This window comes from Pan troglodytes, chromosome 3 (genome assembly GCF_028858775.2).
Source record: "Pan troglodytes isolate AG18354 chromosome 3, NHGRI_mPanTro3-v2.0_pri, whole genome shotgun sequence".
NCBI classification, from domain to species: Eukaryota; Metazoa; Chordata; class Mammalia; order Primates; family Hominidae; genus Pan; species Pan troglodytes.
The window spans coordinates 146,772,533-146,798,364 of NC_072401.2; the positions used below are offsets into that span (position 1 = coordinate 146,772,533).

At 37.4% G+C, this 25,832-nt stretch overlaps 1 protein-coding gene across 14 annotated transcripts in view; it reads right to left on the bottom strand.

The window, feature by feature from the left end:
* ANAPC10 (anaphase promoting complex subunit 10) overlaps window positions 1-25,832 on the bottom strand; it is a 270,845-nt gene that overhangs the window by 152,499 nt on the left and 92,514 nt on the right. For 8 of the 14 annotated variants that reach the window (XM_009448370.4, XM_009448366.4, XM_016952296.3 and 5 more), the window contains one exon: window positions 13,210-14,231. The exons of the other annotated variants lie outside the window; for them this stretch is intronic. In XM_009448370.4, the coding sequence (XP_009446645.1) occupies window positions 14,186-14,231 (46 nt within the window). In that variant the 3' untranslated portion in view covers window positions 13,210-14,185. Of the gene's footprint in view, window positions 1-13,209; window positions 14,232-25,832 lie in introns of those variants that run through there. 14 annotated transcript variants of the gene reach the window in all.

The following is a 25,832-nucleotide window of genomic DNA, read 5'->3' on the forward strand; positions in this document are numbered from 1 at the left end:
TAGGTATTTTATTCTCTTTGTAGCAATTGTGAATGGGAAGTTAATTAATGATTTGGCTGTCTGCTTGCCTGTTGTTGGTGTATAGGAATGCTTGTGACTTTTGCACATTTATTTTGTATCCTGAGACTTTGCTGACATTGCTTATCAGCTTAAGAATCTTTTGGGCTGAGACAATGAGGTTTTCTAGATAAAGAATCATGTTATCTGCAAACAAAGACAATTTGACTTCCTCTCTTCCTATTTGAATACCCTTTATTTCTTTCTCTTGCCTGATTGCCCTGGCCAAAACTTCCAATACTATGGTGAATAGAAGTGGTGAGAGAGGGCATCCTTGTTTGTGTTGGTTTTCAAGGGGAGTGTTTTCAGCTTTTACCCATTCAGTATGATATTGGCTGTGGGTTTGTCATAAATGGAATAGCAGTTACTTTATTTTATTTTTTATTTTTTTTATTTTTTTGAGATGGAGTCTTGCTCTGTCACCCACGCTGGAGTGCAGTGGCGCAATCTTGGCTCACCGCAACCTCCGTCTTCCAGGTTCAAGCAATTCTCCTGCCTCTGCCTCCCAAATAGCTGGGATTACAGGTGTGTGTCACCACACACAGCTTTCTTTTTTTTAGTAGAGACTGGGTTTTTTTTTTTTTTCAGTAGAGACTGGGTTTCACCATGCTGCCAGGCTGGTCTTGAATTTCTGACCTGGTGATCCACTTGCCTCGGCCTCCCAAAGTGCTGGGATTACAGGCGTGAGCCACCGCACCCGGCCAGCAGCTACTTTTTACTGAATACTTACTATTTGCCAGGCACTGCGCTAAGTGCTTACAGTTGTTATCTCACTCAGTCCTCTGAGGTATATTGCTACTATTTCCAGTTTGCAAATGAGGATGCCAAGGCTTAGAGAGGCTATGCGTGGCAGATATTATTCACTGTCTGCCAAATACCTATGCTGCCTTCTTCCTTGCATAAAAAAATACTGTTTGTCTGTTTGTTTTCAAGTAGGCTATGTGTTTAGCCCCAGAAAATAGTGATTTGCCTAAGTCAACAATGACAATCCTGTTCCCTGATTTTCAGACACATTTGCTTCCTTCTAGATGGAGGTGGTTGTGTGACCCAGTTCTTACCAATGAGACATAAGAAGTATGCTGAATATTTCCAGGTTCCGGAAACGTTTTCCTTCCTGTCAAGAGGACAGATGTGGCCAGTGTCACTCTTCTCCTTTCTTTCTCTCTCAAGTGCCAATGTGATAGTTACATCAACTATCTTTGGACCATGACATAATGATCTAAAAATTATCAGAAAGCCTCTAGGAGACTGCTGGACCAATGAAGTAACCACAGACCTCCAGCTTTTTTAATATATGGGAAATATAGAAACTTACTTAAGTCAGTGTAGTAGGAGTTTCTGTTATTGATAGCTAAATGCAATCCCAACAGTGATTTTGTGAAAATGAGATATGAGAAAGGATTTGTTAGTGAACGATTTTATTTAAAAATAAGTATTGGGTCAGAGGTAGTGACTCATGCCTGTAATCCCAGCACTTTGGGAGGCCGAGGAGGGTAGACCATGAGGTCAGGAGTTCGAGACCATCCTGGCTAACACGGTGAAACCCCGTCTCTACTAAAAATACAAAAACTTAGCCAGGCATGGTGGCAAGCAACTGTAGTCCCAGCTACTCAGGAGGCTGAGGCAGGAGAATTGCTTGAACCTGGGAGGTGGAGGCTGCAGTGAGCCAAGATCGTGCCACTACACTCCAGCCTGGGCAACAGAGTGAGAATCCATTCCAAAATAAATAAATGAAATAAAAACAAATAAAAATAATTATTTACTGCACGCCTACTAGATGCTGAGAATTGTAATAAAACAAATATAGAAGATAAATAAGACTAATACCTTGCCTTCAAGAGTTAACAATATACACAGTAAAATATTCATAAATTAAAACAAGTTGAGCATCCCAAAGCAGAAAATCTGAAATCCAAAATGCTTCAAAATCTGAAACTTTTTGAGCGCCAACATGATGCTCAAAGGTAATGTTCATTGGAGCATTTCAGATTTTGGATTTTTGGATAAGGTATACTCAACCTGCATAGTACTGGCGGATTACACAAATGCTGAAGAGATATAGAATAAAAAAAATTAAAATATACAGGATTAAAGTCAGGCAAGTAAACGCTCCCAGGGAGTGACTTTTGAGTGACATAAACTGGTAGAAAAGTGACAAAATTACAGGCCATCAGATGCTACACATTAAAAAGTAAAAGAATGAGGGAGTTATGTGGTTAAAATAGACAACTGTATTTGCTTGGCTGCAGCAAAAAGGCTGAGAATAATGAAAAACAGTTTTTGAAAAGTCAGGAAAGGTATATGGGCTTGAAGGGATGCCAGAGGACTTTGTATTTACTTACATAGGTTAATTTATGTAGGTAATATGGAATTAGTACTGATATCAATAATTACAGAATGCCATAGGATGGAATATCATTTGGATAACTATTTTAGCATAAACTAAAGGCTAGTGGTCCAGCTAGGAGCTTCCTGCAATTGACCTAGAATGATGTGAAAGGGGTGAAACTAAAAGTGATAATGTGGAGAAAATATCTGCAGGACTCAGAGTTACTGAGTATCAACAGAAGGAGGGGAGTCAAAATTACACCCAGTTACCAATCTAGCCACTAAAAATTTCAAGACAGAAATAAATTTTGTTCTAAACTGCCCAGAGAACTTCGAAGAAAATTTCTGAAGAATAGGTTATTTGCATATTCTATTAGTTGCTGAATGCTACTCTAAAAAAAATAGGCACTATTTTTTAATAAACAGTAAAATCCCTTTCCCTTGTCTTTGGTAAACACCTGAATGTGTTATAACTTAGTAGCTGATGGCTTGTTATCCTCCTTTTGCCAAGGCTACTCTCTATTTGATTTTGTCTCCATATCCATTTAACATGTGATTGTTATAAATTTCAACAGTTGAAAAACAAATAGCTGGCTGAACTCTCTGCTTCAGTCTTTTAGATACTTTGCTTCTTGGTAAGTGATCAGTATTTTGATATTGTTGTAGTAATAACAGGAAATGATCTGTTAAAATCTGGATCCCTAGCCACAGACGAATGCCAGCGTAAAGAGGAGAGCTAGTCTAAGAATAAAATCTATGAAAAACAGTTTGGGCCATTATTTCTGGGACCACAGGGAGAGAACCGTAATTTGCCCTCAACATTGAAAAAGTGAATACATAGTGGAAGAACATCTTATAGTGATCACTGAACTGCATCAGTGGAAAGCTCATGGCTACAAACTCAGTAATCAAAATAATTGAGGTGGCAAACGCTAGTGCTTCAAACATAATAATGTGAAATACCATTTCCTGAAATAAAAATTCACTCAAAATGTTTCACAAGAATACAGAACAATTTTAAATTGGTCCGATTATAATTTTGCTTCTGTTTGCAAAATAGCAAGCTGGTTCTACTCAGCAGAAAAGACAAGAGGGACACTTAATGGTCGTGGAGGTAATCATGGAATATATAATATTAAAAAATAGATTGGTTAATAGTAGTAAAAAATAACCTTAACTTTTCACATAAAATTGCCATGGATTATAGACATTCTCTTAGATTTTATAGTGGGGAGTTTTCTAATTATTAGACTTAAGATTTTTCCTGTTGATAGGATAAATCATGATCATGAACAATTAATAAACTGATCTGTGAGGCTTTCTTTCTCATCATCTCCCTCTCTCCAAGGCTTTCTGGATAAAACTGCACAAAAACAATCCCAACTAAATGGCAGACCATGAAACACAGGCAGCTTCCTTGTAGAAGACTGGTAAACAGCCTTGTATTGCAAAAACTTCCAAATACCATACTCCAGGGAGTCATAGTAGAAGACTGGAAGGCCAAAATAATATGGGCAAAAGAAGATAATCCTGGTTTTAAAAGATCTGCAAAGCAAAAATATTCACATATAACCATAACTACATTAATTATATTCCCTGTTTTATGTAACATATTTTGCAAATTTTATCTCTTTAAAAAGCTAATTGATGAATTAAAATAACCTAGAATTCACTTAAAAATAAAATATAATAAATATTTTACTAAGAATTTTATAGCAGTAACAATTTTCTAAAACACTAGATAAGTTATCAAGTATTTCATATATTTCACTGATAAAAATTTATATTGTAATATATTAATTTCTACTAAATTACTAGTCATAATGACTAAAGGAGCAGAAGGCATGGTTGCTAAAATTACTTTTCAAGATTTGTCAGTGTTTTAGTCATTGAACACTTTCAAATGAGAATAAATGTACAAAACATCACTTGGTTCTGAATACAAAAATCATCTGTTTCAAATTAATTGTTGTTACTCACATAAAAACAATGATAGTCTGGATTCAAGACTAGGCTTGAGAAGCAAATAACTAGCTGATATTACAAATAGTTTTTCCAACATTCTGGCTTCTCAACAATGTCTTCTTTTTGCCCATTCAGTATGATACTGGCTGTGGGTTTGTCATAGATAGCTCTTATTATTTTGAGATACGTCCCATCAACACCTAATTTATTGAGAGTTTTTTGGATGAAGGTTGTTGAATTTTGTCAAAGGCCTTTTCTGCATCTATTGAGATAATCATATGGTTTTTGTCATTGGTTCTGTTTATATGCTGGATTGTGTTTATTGATTTGTGTATGTTGAACAAGCCTTGCATCCCAGGCATGAAGCCCACTTGATCATGGTGGATAAGCTTTTGGATGTGTGGCTGGATTCGGTTTGCCAGTATTTTATTTAGGATTTTTGCATCGATGTTCATCAGGGATATTGGTCTAAAATTCTCTTTTTTTGTTGTGTCTCTGCCAGGCTTTGGTATCAGGATAATGCTGGCCTCATAAAATAAGTTAGGGAGGATTCCCTCTTTTTCTACTGATTGGAATAGTTTCAGAAAGAATGGTATCAGCTCCTCCTTGTACCTCTGGTAGGATTCGGCTGTGAATCCATCTGGTCCTGGACTTTTTTTGGTTGGTAAGCTATTAATTATTGCCTCAATTTCAGAGTCTGTTATTGGTCTATTCAGAGATTCAACTTCTTCCTGATTTAGTCTTGGGAGGGTGTATGTGTCGAGGAATTTATCCATTTCTTCTAGATTTTCTAGTTTATTTGCGTAGAGGTGTTTTAAAAACACTAGAAAAAAACCTAGGCAATACCATTCAGGACATAGGCGTGGGCAAGGACTTCATGTCTAAAACACCAAAAGCAATAGCAACAAAAGCCAAAATTGGCAAATGGGATCTAATTAAACTAAAGAGCTTCTGCACAGCAAAAGAAACTACCATCAGAGTGAAAAGGCAACCTACAGAATGGGAGAAAATTTTTGCAGTCTACTCATCTGACAAAGGGCTAATATCCAGAATCTACAATGAACTCCAACAAATTTACAAGAAAAAAACAACCCCATCAAAAAGTGGGCAAAGGATATGAACAGACACTTCTCAAAAGAAGACATTTATGCAGCCAAAAGACACATGAAAAAAATGCTCATCACTAGCCATCAGAGAAATGCAAATCAAAACCACAATGAGATACCATCTCACACCAGCTAGAATGGTGGTCATTAAAAAGTCAGGAAACCACAGGTGCTGGAGAGGATGTGGAGAAATAGGAACACTTTTACACTGTTGGTGGGACTGTAAACTAGTTCAACCATTGTGGAAGTCAGTGTGGAGATTCCTCAGGGATCTAGAACTAGGAATACCATTTGACCCAGCCATCCCATTACTGGGTATATACCCAAAGGATTATAAATCATGCTGCTATAAAGACACATGCACACGTATGTTTATTGTGGCACTATTCACAATAGCAAAGACTTGGAACCAACCCAAATGTCCAACAATGATAGACTGGATTAAGAAAATGTGGCACATATACACCATGGAATACTATGCAGCCATAAAAAATGATGAGTTCATGTCCTTTGTAGGGACATGGATGAAGCTGGAAACCATTATTCTCAGTAAAGTATCGCAAGGACAAAAAAACCAAACACCACATATTCTCACTCATAGGTGGGAATTGAACAATGAGAACACATGGACGCAAGAAGGGGAACATCACACACCAGGGCCTGTTGTGGGGTGGGGGGAGCAGGGATGGATAGCATTAGGATATATACCGAATGTTAAATGATGAGTTACTGGGTGCAGCACACCAACATGGCACATGTATACATATGTAACTAACCTGCACATTGTGCACATGTACCCTAAAACTTAAAGTATAATAAAAAAAAATGTCTTCTTTAGCTTCACCTCTATCTTCTTCAGCAGGAAGTAAACTTACATCTCCTCTACACTCTCATTCACTGATTAGAGAGTTCACGACTTTCTAATTTCTGGCTTGGCTGGTTAGAGACCTATTGTTTCCTCAGTAGACTGTAAGCAACTGGAAGGCAAGGTTTACATTTTCATCTTTGTTTCCTTACTATATTTATCTTAACTAAACCCAATAGATATGCACACACACCAAAACACAATTGAATGAATAAGTCCTTTCAGAGTTGTGTATTTATTAGTGTTCTGTGACTGTGTATTTTTAAATTCAACAATTTTTGTTTTTTTTTTTGTTGTTGTTTTTGAGACAGGGTCTCTGTCACCCAGACTAGAGTGCAGTGGTGCAATCATAGCTCACTGCAGCCTCAACCTCCTGAGCTCAAACAATCTTCCTGCTCTCAGCCTGCTGAGTAGCTGGGACTACAGGTGCACGCCACCATGCCTGGCTAATTATTTTTTTTAATTTTTGTAGTGACAAGGTCTTGCTATGTTGCCCAGGCTGGTCTTAAACTCCTGGGCTCAAGCAATCCTCCCACCTTGGCCTCCCAAAGTGCTATTACAGCTGTGAGCCATTGCACCCAGACCCCACAATTTTTACATAAAATTTCTAGTAATCAGCTCATAAACTGATTTTGAAAGTGTCTTATACCCAGATTATATGTGAAATTAAAATTTTTCATATAACTGCAGTTTGTCCAATACTCAAAAGCACTGACTGACTGCAAATAAATCAGTGAATTTGCTGTCATTGTTTTCTGAACCGTTAAAATGGCTTTTCCAATCTTGGTTTTTTATTCACAGGTCCTATACAGTTAAGAAATACAGTTACTTCAAATCTAGCATCTTTTAAGTGATTCTTATGTAAAACAAGAACAATAAGTTATTTTTAAAATCAGTTCTGTTGAGGTATAATTCATATACAATAAACTGTGCCTATTTAAAGTGTATAATTTGATGAGATTTGGCATATGTACAGACCCATAAAACCATGACTATGATCAGGATAATGAATATTTCTGTCATCCCCCCAAATAGTTCATCCCTTCTTACTTCTCCCCACTCCCCATCCTATATAACTGATCTGCTTTCTGTCACTTAGTTTATATTTTCTAGAATTTTATAAAAAATGAAACCACATATATGTACTCTTTTTTGTACAGCTTCTCTTAAAATAATTATTTTGGACATTTAGCTGTGCTGTGGCACATATCAATCGTTCATTTTTATTGCTGAGTAGCATTTCATTATATGTATATACCATAATTTGTTTAGACCTTCTCCTGTTGATCAACATTTAGGTTGTACAGTTTTGATGTATTACAAATAGAGCTGCTATGAAGATTCACATACAAGTCTTTGTATGGATATATGTTTTATATTTTGGGGGGTAAATACGTAGAAGTGGAATGACTGGTACACATAGTAGGTGGATGTTTAATTTTTTAAAAATTACCAAACTGTTTTCCAAAGTAGTTATATATTAATTGCAGGCATACCTAATTTTATTGCACTTCACAGATAACTTCATTCTTCACAAATTGAAGGCTTCTGGCAATCCTGCATTAAGCAAGTCTATCAATGCTATTTTTCCAACATCATGTGCTCACTTTTGTGTCTGTGTCATTTTGGTAATTCTCTATCTCAAACTTTTTCATTATTCTTATATCTCTTATGGTGATCTGTGATCAGTGATTTCTGATGTTCCATACCACTATAATTGTTTTGGGGCTCCACAAACTGCATCTATATACATACAGTTGCAAAGTTACTCCATAAATATCATATGTCCCTGACTGCTCCATCAACCAGCTGTTCCTATCTGTCTCCCTCTTCTCAGGCCTCCCTATTCCCTGAGACCCAACAATATTGAAATTAGGCCAATTAATAACCTTACAATGGCCTCTAAGTGTTCAAGTGAAAGGAAGAGTCACCAGTTTCTCACTTTAATACAAAAGCTAGAAAGGATTAAGTTTAATGAGGAAGGCATATTGAAAACTGAGATAGGCCGAAAGCTAGGCCTCTTTCTCCAAACAGTTAGCAAAGTTGTGAATACTAGGGAAAAGTTCTTAAAGGAAATTATAAGTACTACACTAGTGAACCCATGAATGATAAGAAAGCAAAACAGCTTTATTACTGATAGGGAGAAAGTTTGAGTGGTCTGAATAGAAGATCAAAGCAGCCATAACATTCCTTTAAGCCAAGCCTAATCCAAAGTAAGGCCCTAACTCTCTTTAATGTTAGAAAGGCTGAGAGAGGTAAGGAAGCTACAGAAGTTTGAAGCTAGCAGAGATTGCTTCAGAAGGTTTAAGGACAGCAGTCATCTCTATAAAGTGTGAGGTGAAGGGGTTTTAAAATGGCAGTATATCTCTGTCATGCCTACCTTTGAAGAAAACAATTGAAAAATTAAAAAAAAAAAATAGTAGCATAGGAGCAAGCTGGCCTCACTCCCTCAACAGAAAACCAAATACAAATACACAGTGCCAAGATTTTTACCAGTAACAATCCAGAAATCACAAAAGAGGATGAGACAGATCCCAGGACCACAGAGAAGTGAAAAAACTTCAAGCAGATGATAGGAGAATCAGACTTCCACATCCATAATGCCCCTCCTGACAATTCTGCCCTGCAACAAGCTTGCAAAAAGCCTTCCCCCAGCTCACAATTTCTACACTGGAAAGAAATGAGATTGAGGTAGAAGTTTTAGTCTGTTTTTGCCTCTCTATAAATAAATACTTGAGACTGGGTAATTTATAAATAAAAGAGATTTAATTGGCTCATGGTTCTGCAGACTGTACAGGAAGCTGGTGCCAGCATCTGCTTCTGGTGAGGGCTTCAGAAAGCTTACAATCGTGGTGGAAGGTCAAGGAGAGCCAGCATCACACGGTGAGAACAGGAGCAAGACAGGGATTTGGTGCCACACTCTTTTAAAACAATCAGATCTCCTGTGAACTCAGAGTGAGAACTCACTTATCACCAACAGGATGGCACCAAGCCATTCCTGAGGAATCCGCCCCCATGATCCAAACACTTCCCACCAGGCTCCACCTCCAACACTGGGGATTATGTTTCAACATGAAATTTGGAGGTAAAAAACATCCAAACCATATCAGTAGTCAATCAGCTTTCCCATCATCTTGGATTCCCTTGCAAGAGACCTGTACCTGCCTTAACACACAGGAAGCATCATGACTGCCTGAAGGTATAAATATCTGTGAGGACAAGCAGAGACAAACTAGGGAGGTAGGACTACCATCCCCAGCCCTGGAAACTCTGCTCTGTAACTCAGCCAAAGGAGATGCCACATCAGAGTGGCTGTTCAGCAGCACCACGCTGTTATGTTCCACAGGTCCCTTGGGCACAAACCACTACCAGCCTTCCCACACTGCCAGAATAATCCTTTTGGGAATTCCCCCATTCAAGACAGGCAGCACTCTAATAATTTAGTAGAGCAGAGGAGAACCTGGGCTTAAGGAACCACATAGAGACAAAAAGGAGGCATCAACCTAATGGTAAAGATTTGCTAAGAGCAAGGTGAAGCAGGAGTGCTGGTGGAGAAGCTGCAGCAAGTTATCCAGAAGATCTAGAACAAGCTTGTCCAATTCGCAGGCCACAGGCTGCATATGGCCCAGGATGGCTTTGAATGCGGCTCAATAAAAATTTGTAAACTTTCTTAAAACACAAAGAGTTTTTTTGCATTTTTTTTTTTTTTTGAGACGAGTCTCATTCTGTCACCCAGGCTGGAGTGCAGTGTCGCGATCTCGGCTCACTGCAAGCTCCGCCTCCTCCGTTCACACCATTCTCCTGCCTCAGCCTCCCAAGTAGCTGGGACTACAGGCACCCGCCACCACGCCCGGCTAATTTTTTATGTTTTTAGTAGAGATGGGGTTTCACCATGTTAGCAGGATGGTCTCGATCTCCTGACCTTGTGATCCACCCGCCTCGGCATCCCAAAGTGCTGGGATTAGAGGAGTGAGCTACCATGCCCGGCCAGCAATTTTTTTTTTTTCTTTTTTAGCTCATCAGCTATCATTAGCGTATTCTGTGCGAGGTCCAAGACAATTATTGTTCTTCCAATGTGACCCAGGAAAGCCAAAAGATTGAACACCCCAATCTAGAACATAAGGGATGAAGGTGGCTACACTAAACAATAGATTTTTCCATGTAGATGAACAGCCTTCTATTGGAAGATGATGCCACCTTGGATTTTCATAGCTAGAGAAAAGTCAATGCCTGGCTTCAAAGTTTCAAGGAAGAGAATAACTCATTAGCAGCTAATGCAGCTGGTGACTTTAAGTTGAAGCCAATGCTTATTTACCATTCTGAAAATCCTAGGGCCTGAAGAATTATGCTAAACCTACTCTGCCTGTGCTCTGCCTGTGGAACAACAAAGCCTGGATGACAGTACCACTGTTTAGAGCATAATTTACTGCATGATTTAAGCCCTCTGTTGAGATCCACTGCTTGGAAAAAAGATTCTTTCAAAATATTACTTATCATTGCCAATATACCTGGTCACTCAAGAGCTCTGATGGAGAGTTATGTTGTTTTCATGCCTGCTAACACAACATCCATTCTGTAGCCCATGAACCAAGCAGTCATTCTGACTTTCAAGTCTTATTGTTTCAGAAATACATTTCATAAGGCATTAGCAGGTAAGTGATTCTTCTGATGGATCTCAGCAAAACAAATGGAGAACTTTCTGGAAAGGATTTACCACTCTAGATGCCGTAAGAACATTCATGATTTAAGGGAGAAGGTCAAAATAGCAACTTTAACAGGAGTTTGGAAGGAATTGATTTCAACCTTCATGGATGACATTGAGGGGTTTACGACTTCAGTGGAAAAAGTAATGGCACATGTGGTAGAAATAGCAAGAGAACAAGAATTAGAAGTGGAGCCTAAAAATGTGTCTGAATGGCTGCAATCTTATAAAACTTGGATGACTGTAGAGCTGCTTCTCGTGGATGAGGAATAAAATTGGTTTTTTGAAATGGAACCTATTCCTGGTGAAGATACTGTGCACATTGTTGAAATGACAACAAAGGACTTAGAAGAGTGTATCAACTTAGTTGATAAAGCAATAGCAGGACTTGAGAGGATTGACTCCAATTTTGAAAGAAGTTCTACTGTGAGTAAAATGCTATCAAACTGCATCACATGCTACAGAGAAATCTTTTGTGAAAAGTCTATCAATGAAGCAAAGTTCATTGCTGTCCTATTTTAAGAAATTGCCACAGCCCTGTCAGCATTCAACAACCACCACCCTGATAAGTCAGCAGCCATCAACATCTAGATGAGACTCTCCACCTGCATAGAGGTTACAACTTGGCTAAAGCTTCAGATTATTGTTAGCACTTAGCAATAGTATTTTAAAATAAAGGTATACATACATTGTTTTTTTTTTAGACTACAACAGTGTAAACAATTTTATAAGCACTGGGAAACCAAAACGTTTCTGTGACCCACTTTATTGTGATAGTCACTTTACTGTGGTATTCACTTCATTGTGTGGTGGTCTGGAATTGAACCTGCAGCATCTCTGAGATATGCCTGTACCAGCAGTGCGAAGTGCATTTTCTCCACATTGTTGTCAACACGTGGAATAATCATTTTCACTGTAGTCATTCTAGTGGCTGTGTAGTAGTATCTCATTGTGGTTTTAATTTGCTCTTCACTAGTGTCTAATGAAGTTGAGCATCTTTTTGTACAATTACTTGCCAATCATATAACTTCCTTGGTAAAGTGACTGTTCAAATATTTTGCTCATTTTTAAATTGGATTTTTCTCCTTACTGTTGAGTTGTAAGGGATTTTTATATATTCTAAATATAAACCTTGGTCAAATATATAATTTGCACTTTAGAAAGTAAAATGCAACTGTTTTAGATAATTATGCTTTGTTAATATAATGCATTATCTGTATTTTAAATTTTTCTTATTAATAAGGGGAAGCATTATCTTCATCATCCTCAGCTACTAAGTTTTCCCACGCCTAATAAGATAGCCAGCTGGCATATGAAAAATACGTAAGGAGAATAAAAGTAGAAAACATATTGATTTTCTCAACATCCTTCTAATACCTCCTGATTTTAGGAGTCTCTTGGCAAACTATTAATAAATAGTAGGAGATAAGACACTAGATAGTATATGTGATCATTAGTCTTCCTCCTTTTTTCTTTTAAGCAAACTTAATAAATAAGCAGTCAGTAAGAAGTAACATTATTAATAAAACTTCCTGTACTTTTAAAAAAATTAGATTTCTTTTATCTCTAAGACTAAGACCCTGTTGTTTACATGACTGTTTTCCTTATCAGACTAAAGGAAAACATCAGTGCCTAGTGTATATTTCTATTCTTATTTCCTTCATTCTCTCCATTTCCTTTAGTCCTTGTTCTTGGTCTTCTCCTTCAATCCTCTCTTCTACCCTACCCAGCATCTGACAAGTATAATGTGCTTAATTTGGTGATTCCAAATAAGTTTTGGCTACAGACTTTTTGGTGATCCTACAGATTGCCTATCATGCTTTTCACTTCAAAGACAACAAAATGAAAGTAATAATACAATTCTTCCCAGAACTTACAGGAAGAAGAGCAGAGTTTTTAATGAGTGAAAAAGTGAAACCATTTTCTATAGTATCCAAATAAATTAGTACTCTCTGCCAGAATAAAGCAAACACACTATTTTTTAAATAATATTCACTATTTAATACTTTAGTGTACCCAGCAATGCATGAACCACAGAGAGCAATCTTTTCCAAACAAGAGTAAATCTAGGTAAATTCTGTGGCTAAATAACCATCCCCCCCAAAAAAGTAATACATCTAGAGAAAACAGCATACAAAATCAAATCTACTCATTTTAAACCATGGAAAAAAACACATTTCCACGTATTTCTTTAAAATCTTTTAATATATATATAAAATTTCACATACTTTTACGATTTTATGGGATATATGACTGCCCAGGGAATGCTACAATGTCAGACACAAATTTGAAAATAACTCTTCCGTAAGTACTGCTAGAACTGAGATGTACAGGAGATTATACAGGCAATCTTTACATAATATCATTAGGATACAGACAACCCTAGGGCTGTAAGTATTCCGTGAAGGTGAATATGAGACAATTAATTATACTCCCCATATTAGATTGGTTCTCATCAGACACCTAACACTAAGTTTATTTGACACTGTTTTTAAAAAGATCCAGTATTAAAAGAATAACCTTCCTCTGGGTAGAAAAAATAGTAATTTTGACCTATTAAAGATGATATATATTGATAAAACACAGTCTTGTTCCCAAATATGCAATAAACCATTACTCTAATGTATGAACACTAATGAAATAATCACCTACCTATTATAATTGTGTATATACTGAAATTTTCAGTTCAACTCTTTTCTTTTGATACAAGGAACTCTTTTCTTTTGATACAAGGGAAAATAAAATGATTGGCTTCAAATCCATTTTTAGTAATGTAAAATATGTGAGCTTTATTACATGTTAAAGAAAATAAAGATAATATGACCCCAAATTTATTTGTCAAAGTTACAATAAAATATTTTTAAACATATACAAAATTACATATAACGGATGCCTTGTTCAATAAAGGTACCTGATATATTATTTAAATACAGGATAAAACAAAGATACATTTAATGATTTTCATCTCATTTTAAAGTCACCTTATTGAACGATACATCATGAAATCTATAGTTGTACATCTAGGAAATTTACCAATGGAGCTCTCTTCTACTGGTGTGTATATTTTAATTTGTCTCATATGGGTGTCTCTTCCATTTTGGTGATTGGCTAGAACAGCAATCTGTATCATGAATGTACGAGTTGGCTTCTTATGATTGTCAGTTAAGGGAACATGAATCCAGCCACTTGGTTCCACCAACTCAAGTTGCTGCCAAGGGAAAAAAAATCAGATTATGCTTTTATTCAACAAATGTAATTTATAACAATGAATGCATTCTATAATAAAATAACTTATAATTAACATTTTGCTCAACGAAAGAATGACAATATGATAATAATCACTACCAGTTATTGGTCACTTTTACCATGGTCTACTTATAGTTGCTAAGCACTTTAGATGTACCATCTTAGTAGACAAAATAAAAATAGATGTGCTTCATGTTTACTGAACTTGTACAATTTATACAACTTGTACTCTCTGCCAGAATAAAACAAATACACTAGAAAGTACATGTCTCACAACTTTTAAAAATATGTGAAACACAGATGGCTGACTAGACACAAGTAGTATGTGCCTCCTCCATGAAAAGGAACCAGAATACTAAGTAGATACTCATATTTTGAACAGATAATCTAGGAAAGAAGGCTAGGATTCATCAGGGAAGAGATGGGAAGTACCAGAAGTAATTAACGACAGGGTTCGAGGTAGCTTGCCCAGGCAGGGAACTCACTCACAGCCAGGAGAGGCTCCTGGATGTGGGGAAACAATATGAGAGCTATGGAGATATCCCCACGGCTCTACACTCTGAAACAGGCTTATAGGACCTTAGTGATGACAGAAACCCTCTACCAACTAGGGCCTTGGGCCTGATATAATAAGCTGTCTACAGACTGTAAAGAGACATTAGGCCAGAAAGGAAACTCAGAATCTCACAGGCATCCCACAGATCCTGGAGCAACCTCAGCTGGGCGCCACTTGGAGAATCTAGATACTGGAGATCTAGAGACACGGCTGCTGCTGCTGTGCTGGTCTAAGGAGGGAGAAGGGAGACTTGGCGCTCCCATGCACCCCTGGGAAGGTCCCAACTGACCAGCTGCAGGCTGTTGTTGAGACAGAAATGAGAAGACCACACTCCCCACAGCTTCTTGTCCATGCTGCTTGCCTGGGAGGAACCCACCCTCTCTAGTTCCATCATCAAAGACCGAAGGTAGATAAAACCATAAAGATGGGGAGAAACCAGAGCAGAAAAGCTGAAAATTCTAAAAATCAGAGCACCTCTTCTCCTCCAAAGAAATGCAGCTCCTCGCCAGCAACGGAACAAAGCTGGACGGAGAATGACTTTGACGAGTTGAGAGAAGAAGGCTTCAGATGATCAGAAATAACAAACTTCTCCGAGCTAAAGGAGGATATTCGAACCCATCGCAAAGAAGCTAAAAACCTTGAAAAAAGATTAGACGAATGGCTAACTAGAATAAACAGCAAAGAGAAGACCTTAAATGACCCCATGAAGCTGAAAACCATGGCAAGAGAACTATGTGACGCATGCACAAGCTTCAATAGCTGATTCGATCAAGTGGAAGAAAGGGTAACAGTGATGGAAGACCAAATGAATGAAATGAAGTGAGAAGAGAAGTTTAGAGAAAAAAGAGTAAAAAGAAATGAACAAAGCCTCCAAGAAATATGGTACTATGTGAAAAGACCAAATCTACATCTGATTGGTATACCTGAAAGTGATGGCCAGAATGGAACCAAGGTGGAAAACACTCTTCAGGATATTGCCCAGAAGAACTTCCCCAATCTAGCAAGGCAGGCCAACATTTAAATTCAGGAAATACAGAGAACACCACAAAGATACTCCTCGAGAAGAGCAACTCCAACATACATAATTGTCAGATTCACCAAGGTTGATATGAAGGAAAAATATTAAGGGCAGCCAGACAGAAAGGTCGGGTTGCCCACAAAGGGAAGCCCATCAGACTAATAGCAGATCTCTCACCAGAAACTCTACAAGCCAGAAGAGAGTGGGGGCCAATATTCAACATTCTTAAAGAAAAGAATTTTCAACCCAGAACTGCATATCCAGCCAAACTAAGCTTCATAAGTGAAGGAGAAATAAAATACTTTACAGACAAGCAAATGCTGACAAATTTTGTCACCACCAGGCCTGCCTTACAAGAGTTCCTGAAGGAAGCACTAAATATGGAAAGGAACAACCAGTATCAGCCACTGCAAAAACAGGCCAAACTGTAAAGACCATCAATGCTAGGAAGAAACTGCATCAACTAAGGAGCAAAATAACCAGCTAACATCACAATGACAGGAACAAATTCACACATAACAATATTAACCTTAAATGTAAATGGGCTAAATGCTCCAATTGAAAGACACAGACTGGCAAATTAGATAAAGAGTCAAGACCCATCAGTGTGCTGCATTCAGGAGACCCATCTCACGTGCAGAGACACACACAGCCTCAAAATAAAGGGATGGAGGAAGATCTACCAAGCAAATGGAAAACAAAAAAAACCAGGGGTTGAAATCCTAGTCTCTGATAAAATAGACTTTAAACCAACAAAGATCAAAAGAGACAAAGAAGGCCATTACATAATGGTAAAGGGATCAATTCAACAAGAAGAGCTAACTATCCTAAATATATATGCACCCAATACAGGAGCACCCAGATTCATAAAGCAAGTCCTTAGAGACCTATAAAGAGACTTAGACTCCCACACAATAATAATGGGAGATTTTAACACCCCACTGTCAACATTAGACAGATCAATGAGACAGAAAGTTAACAAGCATATCCAGGAATTGAACTCAGCTCTGCACCAAGCGGACCTAATAGACATCCACAGAACTCTCCACCCCAAATCAACAGAATATACATACTTATCAGCACCACATTGCACTTATTCCAAAATTGACCATATAGTTGGAAGTAAAGCACTCCTCAGCAAATATAAAAGAACAGAAATTATCACAAACTGTCTCTCAGACCACAGTGCAATCAAATTCACAAACTGTCTCTCAGACCACAGGGCAATAAAATTAAAACTCAGGATTAAGAAACTCACTCAAAACGGCTCAACTACATGGAAACTGAACAACCTGCTCCTGAATGACTACTGGGTACATAACAAAATGAAGGCAGAAATAAAGATGTTCTTTGAAACTAATGAGAACAAAGACACAACATACCAGAATCTCTGGGACACATGTAAAGCAGTGTGTCGAGGGAAATTTATAGCACTAAATGCCCACAAGAGAAAGCAGGACAGATCTAACATTGACACAATGACATCACAATTAAAAGAACTAGAGAAGCAAGAGCAAACACATTCAAAAGCCAGCAGAAGGCAAAAAATAACTAAGATTAGAGCAGGACTGAAGGAGATCGAGACATAAAAAACCTTCAAAAAATCAATGAATACAGGAGCTGGTTTTTTGAAAATATCAACAAAATTGATAGACCGCTAGCAACACTAATAAAGAAGAAAAGAGAAAAGAATCAAATAGATGCCATAAAAAATGATAAAGCAATATCACCACTGAACCAACAGAAATACAAACTACCACCAGAGAATACTATAAACACCTCTACGCAAATAAACTAGAAAATCTACAAGAAATGGATAAATTCCTGGACAAATACACCCTCCCAAGACTAAGCCAGGAAGAAGTTGAATCCCTGAATAGACCAATAACAGGCTCTGAAATTGAGGCAATAATTAATAGCCTACCAACCAAAACAAGTCTAGGACCAGATGGATTAAGAGACGAATTCTACCAGAGGTACAAAGAGGAGCTGGTACCATTCCTTCAGAAACTATTCCAATCAAGAGAAAAAGAGGGAATCCTCCCTAACTCATTTGATGAGGCCAGCATCATCCTGATACCAAAGCCTGGCAGAGACACAACAAGAAAAGAGAATTTTAGACCAATATGTTTCAGGATGCAGCATCAATGTGCAAAAATCACAAGCATTCCTCTACACCAATAACAGACAAACAGAGAGCCAAATCATGAGTGAACTCCCATTCACAACTGCTACAAAGAAAATAAAATACCTAGGAATACAACTTACAAGGGATGTGAAGGAGAACTACACAACCACTTCTCTTCAAGGAGAACTACAAACCACTGCTCAATGAAATGAAAGAGGACACAAACAAATGGAAGAACATTCCATGCTCATGGATAGGAAGAATCAATATCGTGAAAATGGCCACAGTGCCCAAGGTAATTTATAGATTCAATGCTATCCTCATCAAGCTACCAATGACTTTCTTCATAGAATTGGAAAAAACTACTTTAAAGTTCACATGAAACCAAAAAAGAGCCCGCATTGCCAAGACAATCTTAAGCAAAAAGAACAAAGCTGGAGGCATCATGCTACCTCACTTCAAACTATACTACAAGGCTACAGTAACCTAAACAGCATGGTACTGATACCAAAACAGAGATATAGACCAATGCAACAGAACAGAGGCCTCAGAAATAACACCACATATCTACAACCATCTCATCTTTGATTAACCTGACAAAAACAAGAAATGGGGAAAGGATTCTCTATTTAATAAATGGTGCTGGGAAAACTGGCTAGCCATATGGAGAAAGCTGAAACTGGATCCCTTCCTTACACCTTATACAAAAATTAATTCAAGATGGATTAAAGACTTAAATGTTAGACCTAAAACCATAAAAACCCTAGAAGAAAACCTAGGTAATACCATTCAGGACATAGGCATGGCCAAGAACTTTACGTCTAAAACACCAAAAGCAGTGGTAACAGAAGCCAAAATTGACAAATGGGATCTAATTAAACTAAAGAGCTTCTGCACGGCAAAAGAAACTACCATTGGAGTGAAAAGGCAAAAAAGGCAACCTAAAGAATGAGAGAAAAGCAATCTACCCATCTGACAGAGGGCTAATATCCAGAATCTAAAAAGAACTTAAACAAATTTACAACAACAAAAAAAAAACCATCAAAAAGTGGGCAAAGGATATGAACAGACACTTCTCAAAAGAAGACATTTATACAGCCAACACACACTAAAACATGCTCATCATCTCTGGTCATCAGAGAAATGCAAATCAAAACCACAATGAGATACCATCTCACATCAGTTAGAATGGCAATCATTAAAAAGTCAGGAAACAACAGGTGCTGGAGAGGATGTGGAGAAATAGGAACACTTTTCCACTGTTGGTGGGAGTGTAAACTAGTTCAACCATTGTGGAAGACAGTGTGGTGACTGCTCAGAGATCTAGAACTAGAAATACTATTTGACCCAGCATTCTCATTACTGGGTATATACCCAAAGGATTATAAATCATGCTACTATAAAGACACATGCACACGTTTATTGTGGCACTATTCACAATAGCAAAGACTTGGAACCAACCCAACTGTCCATCAGTGATAGACTGGATTAAGAAAATGTGACATATATACACCATGGAATACTATGCAGCCATAAAAAAGGATGGGTTCATGTCCTTTGCAGGGACATGCATGAAGCTGGAAACCATCATTCTAAGCCAACTATCGCAAGGACAGAAAACCAAACACCGCATGTTCTCACTCATAAATGGGAATTGAACAATGAGAACACCTGGACACAGGGCCCGCCCCGGAGCCTGTCATAGGGTGCAGGGCAGGGGGAGGGATAGCATTAGGAGAAATACCTAATGTAAATGACGAGTTAATGGGTGCAGCAAACCAACATGGTACATGTATACCTATGTAACAAACCTGCACATTGTGTATATGTACCCTAGAACTTAAAGTATAATAAATTAATGAAAGAAAGAAAGAAGGAAGGAGGGAGGGAGTGAGGGGGGGAGGGAGGGAGGGAAAGAAAGAAAGAAGAAAAGAAAAGAAATTAATTCTGACATGTGCTACAACATGGATGAACCTTGAGGACATTATTCTAAGTGAAATACACCAGCCACAAAAAGACAAATACTGCATGATTTTGCTTAGATGAGGTACTTAAGAGTAGTCAAAAATCATAGACACAGAAAGTAGAATAGTGGTTGCCAAGGGGAAAGAGAAATTGAAATTTATTGTTTACATGGTAGAGAGTTAAAGTTTTACAAAATGAAGAGTTTTGATGATGTATAGTTCTTAAATACTGTAAGATTAAATACTATTGTACTAACATTAGGAGAAGTTATGTAATGGGTCACAAAATCAGCACTACTGCCAACCCAAAGACTGCCAGGTCACTTCTGAATAGGAACCACTCACCACCTTTCCCATCACTCAATATTCTTTCGTTGATATCAGCTGCTATGGTATGAAACCTACAGTGGTGTAAATAGGATCCATTAGAGTTTCTCTATGAAGACATCGACATCTCTCAGTCTGGCTTCTGGATCTTCTGCTTCCTATTAGCAACCTTTAAGTCACTATCTACTCTGGCTGTGACTTACTTAAGAGCAGATGTAACCCGCTAGGCATGCACTGATTTACAGTATTAACTACAGCATAAACAAAGCTTACATTAAAAAAAGGAAGTAATTCATCAATAAAAAACATGTCAAATATTAAGTACAAAACTGTTTACATGTCTTCCTACTGCCATGGAAAATAAATGAAGGAAGGAAAAACTACTTGATAGTTGCTTCAGTAGTTGCTCTTTTCTCCCTACTCTCACTACTTCTCCTTTACTAACCATATCTGTGACTTAATGAAATTCTGTAGAATCTTACTACGAGAACTGTCAACACATGAAGCAGCAGATTCTAGAATTTTAACCATCCTTTCACTTAGAAAGAAACTGAACAAGTTAACATTAATGATGACCTAGTTCTGGAGAAAAAAGGTCTAATATGATCCAAAAGAAACTTCAGAAGTTCCAAATGTGTTAAAAGGAAGCAGCTACCACAAAAGCAGCTTAAGAAGAAAGACAGACTCCAACTCAAAAGGCTCACTATGGAAAGCAAGCTCTTCTGCCCTAGTGAAGAAGGCGACCACCTAAGAAGATGACTTTGAAAGTCAAAATCAGTCCCCCTGCTAAACATGGTCAAATCATTCATTTTAGACTAGAAAATCGGAAAAGTTTCTATACAGAGAAACTGCTCCAGAAGTTGTCCCTGGAGAGTTAAGATTATATAGCTTAACTAGTCTTAAAGTAACTTATTTTTTAAAAAAGACGCATAACAAAAGAACAACTAGATAGAGTGTTCTACTCATCTGCATGACAATTCTGAATAAATTTGAAGTCAATGTCAATTAAAAAGAATAATTTTATCAAAAGCCCAAGATAGTAAACACATTTTAAGAAGAAATTACAGAAAATCTTTGGACTGAAAAAAGTAAAACTATTTCCAGATTAATCATATTTAACTATCATTAAAAAGTTACATACATATGTACATAGTAAAAATTTTTTAAACTTACAAAATTATATACATAATATTATTTTTGTTGTAAAAGGCTAAATATCTTTTTCTAACTTTTATTTTAGGTTCAGAGGCACACGTGCAAGTTTATTATAAAGGTAAATTGCATATCATGAGGATTTGGTATAAAGATTATTTAGTCACCCAGGTAGTAGGCATAATACCCGATAGGTAGTTTTCCATCCCCACCCTCCTCCCATCTTCCACCCTCAAGAAAGTCCCAGCCACTATTGTTCCCTTCTTTGTGTCCATGTGTATTCAATGTTTAGCTCCCACTTAAAAGTGAGATCATGCAGTATATGGTTTTCTGTTCCTGTGTCAGTTTGCTTAGGATACTGGCATCCAGCTCCATCCATGTTGCTGTAAAGGGCATGATCTCATTCTCTTTTATGGCTGCACAGTATTCCATTATGTGAAATTTGGAATTCCAAAATGTGATATATGTACATTTAAAAAATCTACTCTACTACTGATGGGCTTTTAGGTTGATTCCATGTCTTTACTACTAGCTGCAATGAACATACATGTGCATATGTCTTTATGGTAGAATGATTTATATTCCCTTGGGTATATACCGAATAATGGAATTTGTGGGTGAAATGGTAATTCCATTTTTAATCTCTTCGAGAAACTGCCAAACTGCTTTCCAAAATTGCTGAACTAATTTACATTCCCAACAGCAGTGTTACCGATTTTTGTATACAGTGTAAGGAAGGGATCCAGTTTCAATCTTCTGCCTTTGGTTAGCCAGGTATCCCAGCACCATTTATTGAATAGGAAGTCCTTCCCCCATTGCTTGTTTTTGTCGACTTCGTCGAAGATCAAATGGTTGCAGGTGTGCAGCATCATTTCTGGGCTCTCTATTCTGTTCCATTGGTGTACGTGTCTGTTTTTGTATCACTATCATGCTGTCTTGTTAATGTAGCCTTATACTACAGTTTCAAGTCAGGTAATATGCTTCTAGCTTTGTTCTTTTTGTGTAAGATCATCTTGGCTATTTAAGCTCTTTTTTGGTTCCGTATGAATTTCAAAACAGGTTTTTCCAATTCTGTGAACAATGTCATTGGTAATTTGATAGGTATAGCACTGAATCTGTAAATAGCTTTGGGCAGTATGGCCTTTTAACAATATTGAGTCTTCCTATCCATGAGCCTGCAAGGTTTTTCTCATGTGTTTGTATCATCTCTGATTTTATTTTATTTTTTTTGAGTAGTATCTTGTAATTCTCATTTCCCCTCCTTGGTTACGTGTATTCCTAGGCAGGTTTTTCTCTCTGTGGCTACTGTGAATAGAACTGCATTCTTGATGTGACTCTCAGCTTGGATGTTGTTGGAGTATAGGTATGCTACTGATTTTTGTACACTGGTTTTGTATCTGAAACTTTGTTGAAGTCATTTATGAGATGAAGGAGCTTTGGGGCAGAGTAACTATGGTGTTTGTGTAGGTCTAGCATCATATCATCTGCAAACAGTGTTAGTTTGAGTTCCGATCTTCCTATTTGGATGTCTTTATTTATTTCTCTTGCCTGATTGCTCTGGCTAGAACTTCCAGGACTATGCTGAATAGGAGTGGTGAGTGAAGGCATCCTTGTTTCGTTCCAGTTTTCAAGAGGAATGCTTCCAGCTTTTGCCCATTCAGTATGATGTTGGCTGTGGGTTTGTCAAAGATGTCTCCTATTATTTTGAAGTATGTTCCTTCAATGCTTGATTTGTTGAGGGTTTTTATCATGAAAGGATGTTGAATTTTATTAAAAGCCTTTTCTGCATCTATTGAAATGATCACATGCTTTTTGTTTTCAGTTGTTTATGTGGTGAATTACATTACATTTATTGATCTGCATGTGTTGAACCAACTTTGTATTCCAGGGATGAAGCCTACTTGATGTTGGTGAATTAGCTTTTTGATGTGTTGCTGGATTCAGTTTGCTAGTATTTTGTTGAAGATTTTTGCATCTATGTTCATGAAGGATATTGGCCTGAAGTTTTCTTTTTTGTTGTTGTTGTGTCTCTGCCAGGTTTTGGTGTCAGGATGCTGTTGGCCTCACAGAATGAATTAGGGGAGTCCCTCTTCCTCAAAATTTCAGTAGGATTAGTAACCAGCTCTTCCTTACACAACCAGTATAATTTGGCTATGGATATGTGTGGTTCTGGGCTTTTCCTGGTTGGTAGGCTTTTTATTACTGATTCAGTTTCAGAAATCATTATTGATCTGTTTAGGGATTCAATATCTTCCTTGTTCAATCTTCAGAGATTATATTTCCAAGAATGTATCCATTTCTTTTTCCTTTTCTTTTTTTGAAGGCTCACTGCAAACTCTGCCTCTCAGGCTCTAGCCATCCTCCTACCTCAGTCTCCTGTGTAGCTGGGATTACAGGCGTGAACCACCATACCTGGCTAAAAAGAATGTATCTGCTTCTAGGTTTTCTAGCTTATGTGCAAAGAGGGGTTCATAATAGTCTCTCAGGGATTTTGGATTTCTGTGGGGTCAGTGGTTACATCCCTCTTGTCATTTCTGACTGTATTTTGGATCTTTTCTCTTTTTTTCTTTATTAGTCTAGCTAGCAGTCTATCTTATTCTTTCAAATAACCAGCTCCTAGATTCAATGATCCTTTGTATAGGTTTTCATGTCTCAATTTCCTTCAGTTCAGCTCTGATTTTGGTTACTTCTTGTATTCTGCTAGACTTGGGGTTGGTTTGCTCTCGGTTCCCTAGTTCTTTTAGTTATGATGGTAGGTTGTTAAATTGAGATCTTTCTAACTTTTTGATGTGGGCATTTAGTGCTATAAACTTCCATCTTAATATTGCTTTGGCTGTGCCCCAGAGATTCTGGTATATTTTATCTTTGTTTTCATTAGTTTCAAATAATTTCTTGATTTCTGCCTTAATTTCATGTGTACCCAGAAGTCACTCGAAGCAGGCTGTTTCATTTCCATGTAATTGCATGGTTTTCAGTGATTTTCTTAGTATTGATTTCTATCTTTATTGCATTGTCGTCTAAGGACATGGTTGGTATAATTTCAGTTTTGAATGTCTTAGGATTGTTTTATGCCTGATTGTGTGGTTAATTTTATAGTATGTGCCACATGTAGATGAGAAAAATGTATATTCTGCTGTTTTGGAGTGAAGAGTTCTGCAGATATCTATTAGGCCCATTTAGTTAAGTGTTGAGTTCAGATCCTGAATATCTGTGTTAGTTTTCTGCCTCAATGATCTAATACTAACAGTGTGGTGTTAAAGTCTCCCCACTATTATTGTGGGGTTTTCTAAGTCTCTTCGTAGGTCTCTAAGAACTTGCTTTATGAATTTGGGTGCTTCTGTGTTGACTGCATATATATTTAGGGCAGTTAAGTCCTCTTCTTGAATTGAGCTCTTTACCATTATGTAATGCCCTTTTTTGTCTTTTGTGATCTTTGTTGTTTTAAAGGTTGTTTTGTCTGAAATTATAGCAACCAGGACTTTTTATCTGAAAAATCTGCCAATCAAGTGGAAAAGATAAAGGGAATTTGTTTGGCAAACATAAAGGGATTTGCTGGGCAGATCCCTTTACTTTCAGACTATGGGTATCATTGCCTGAGATATGGGTCTCCTGAATACATGTCTTCAAATAAGGAATAAGAAAGGAACGATAGCAATGAATAAAAGAATGTAGGGCAGTAGAAAGAACATCAGACCAGATGATACAAGAAGACCTAGATTTGAATTTCACTTCTGATCAGGAATTGAAGCAAATTACTTATGCTAGCTAACCTTTATTTCTCCATCTATTAGGATGAATCATATCAAATTGTCATTTTTGTAGGTCAAAAATAAAATGATGATATTTTATTTCTGTATAATTGTTATACTTTCCTCAGAAATTTAAGATAGTAAGATAACATAAATTTCATTATTGCTAAATCCATGGGATCCTTTTCAGTTTGAACCTTCTTAGCCTTTTTTCTGTCAGTATTTGCTGCAAAATCTCTACTAAAATGTCCTGTTTTGTTGCCTCTGTGATTCCACCTTCTTCAGGTATTCCTCCCACCTCTCTCACTTCTCCCTTGTCTCTGCAGAGACTCCTCTGTATGTTCCTTAAATGTTGCATTCCTCATAGTTCTGTCCTAAAATTAGTCCCACAATACAGGCTTTAATGTATATACCTGTCCAGGTCCATCACTTCTGGTACCTCAAGTGGCTATATGCTGAAGATATAAAAATATACATCTCCTGGGAGGCACGGGTCCCAAGATGGATGAATAAGAACAGCTCCAGTCCACAGGTCACAGCTAACTATCCTAAATATATATGCACCCAATACAGGAGCACCCAGATTCATAAAGCAAGTCCTTAGAGATCTACAAAGAGACTTAGACTCCCACACAATAATAATGGGAGACTTTAACACCCCACTGTCAA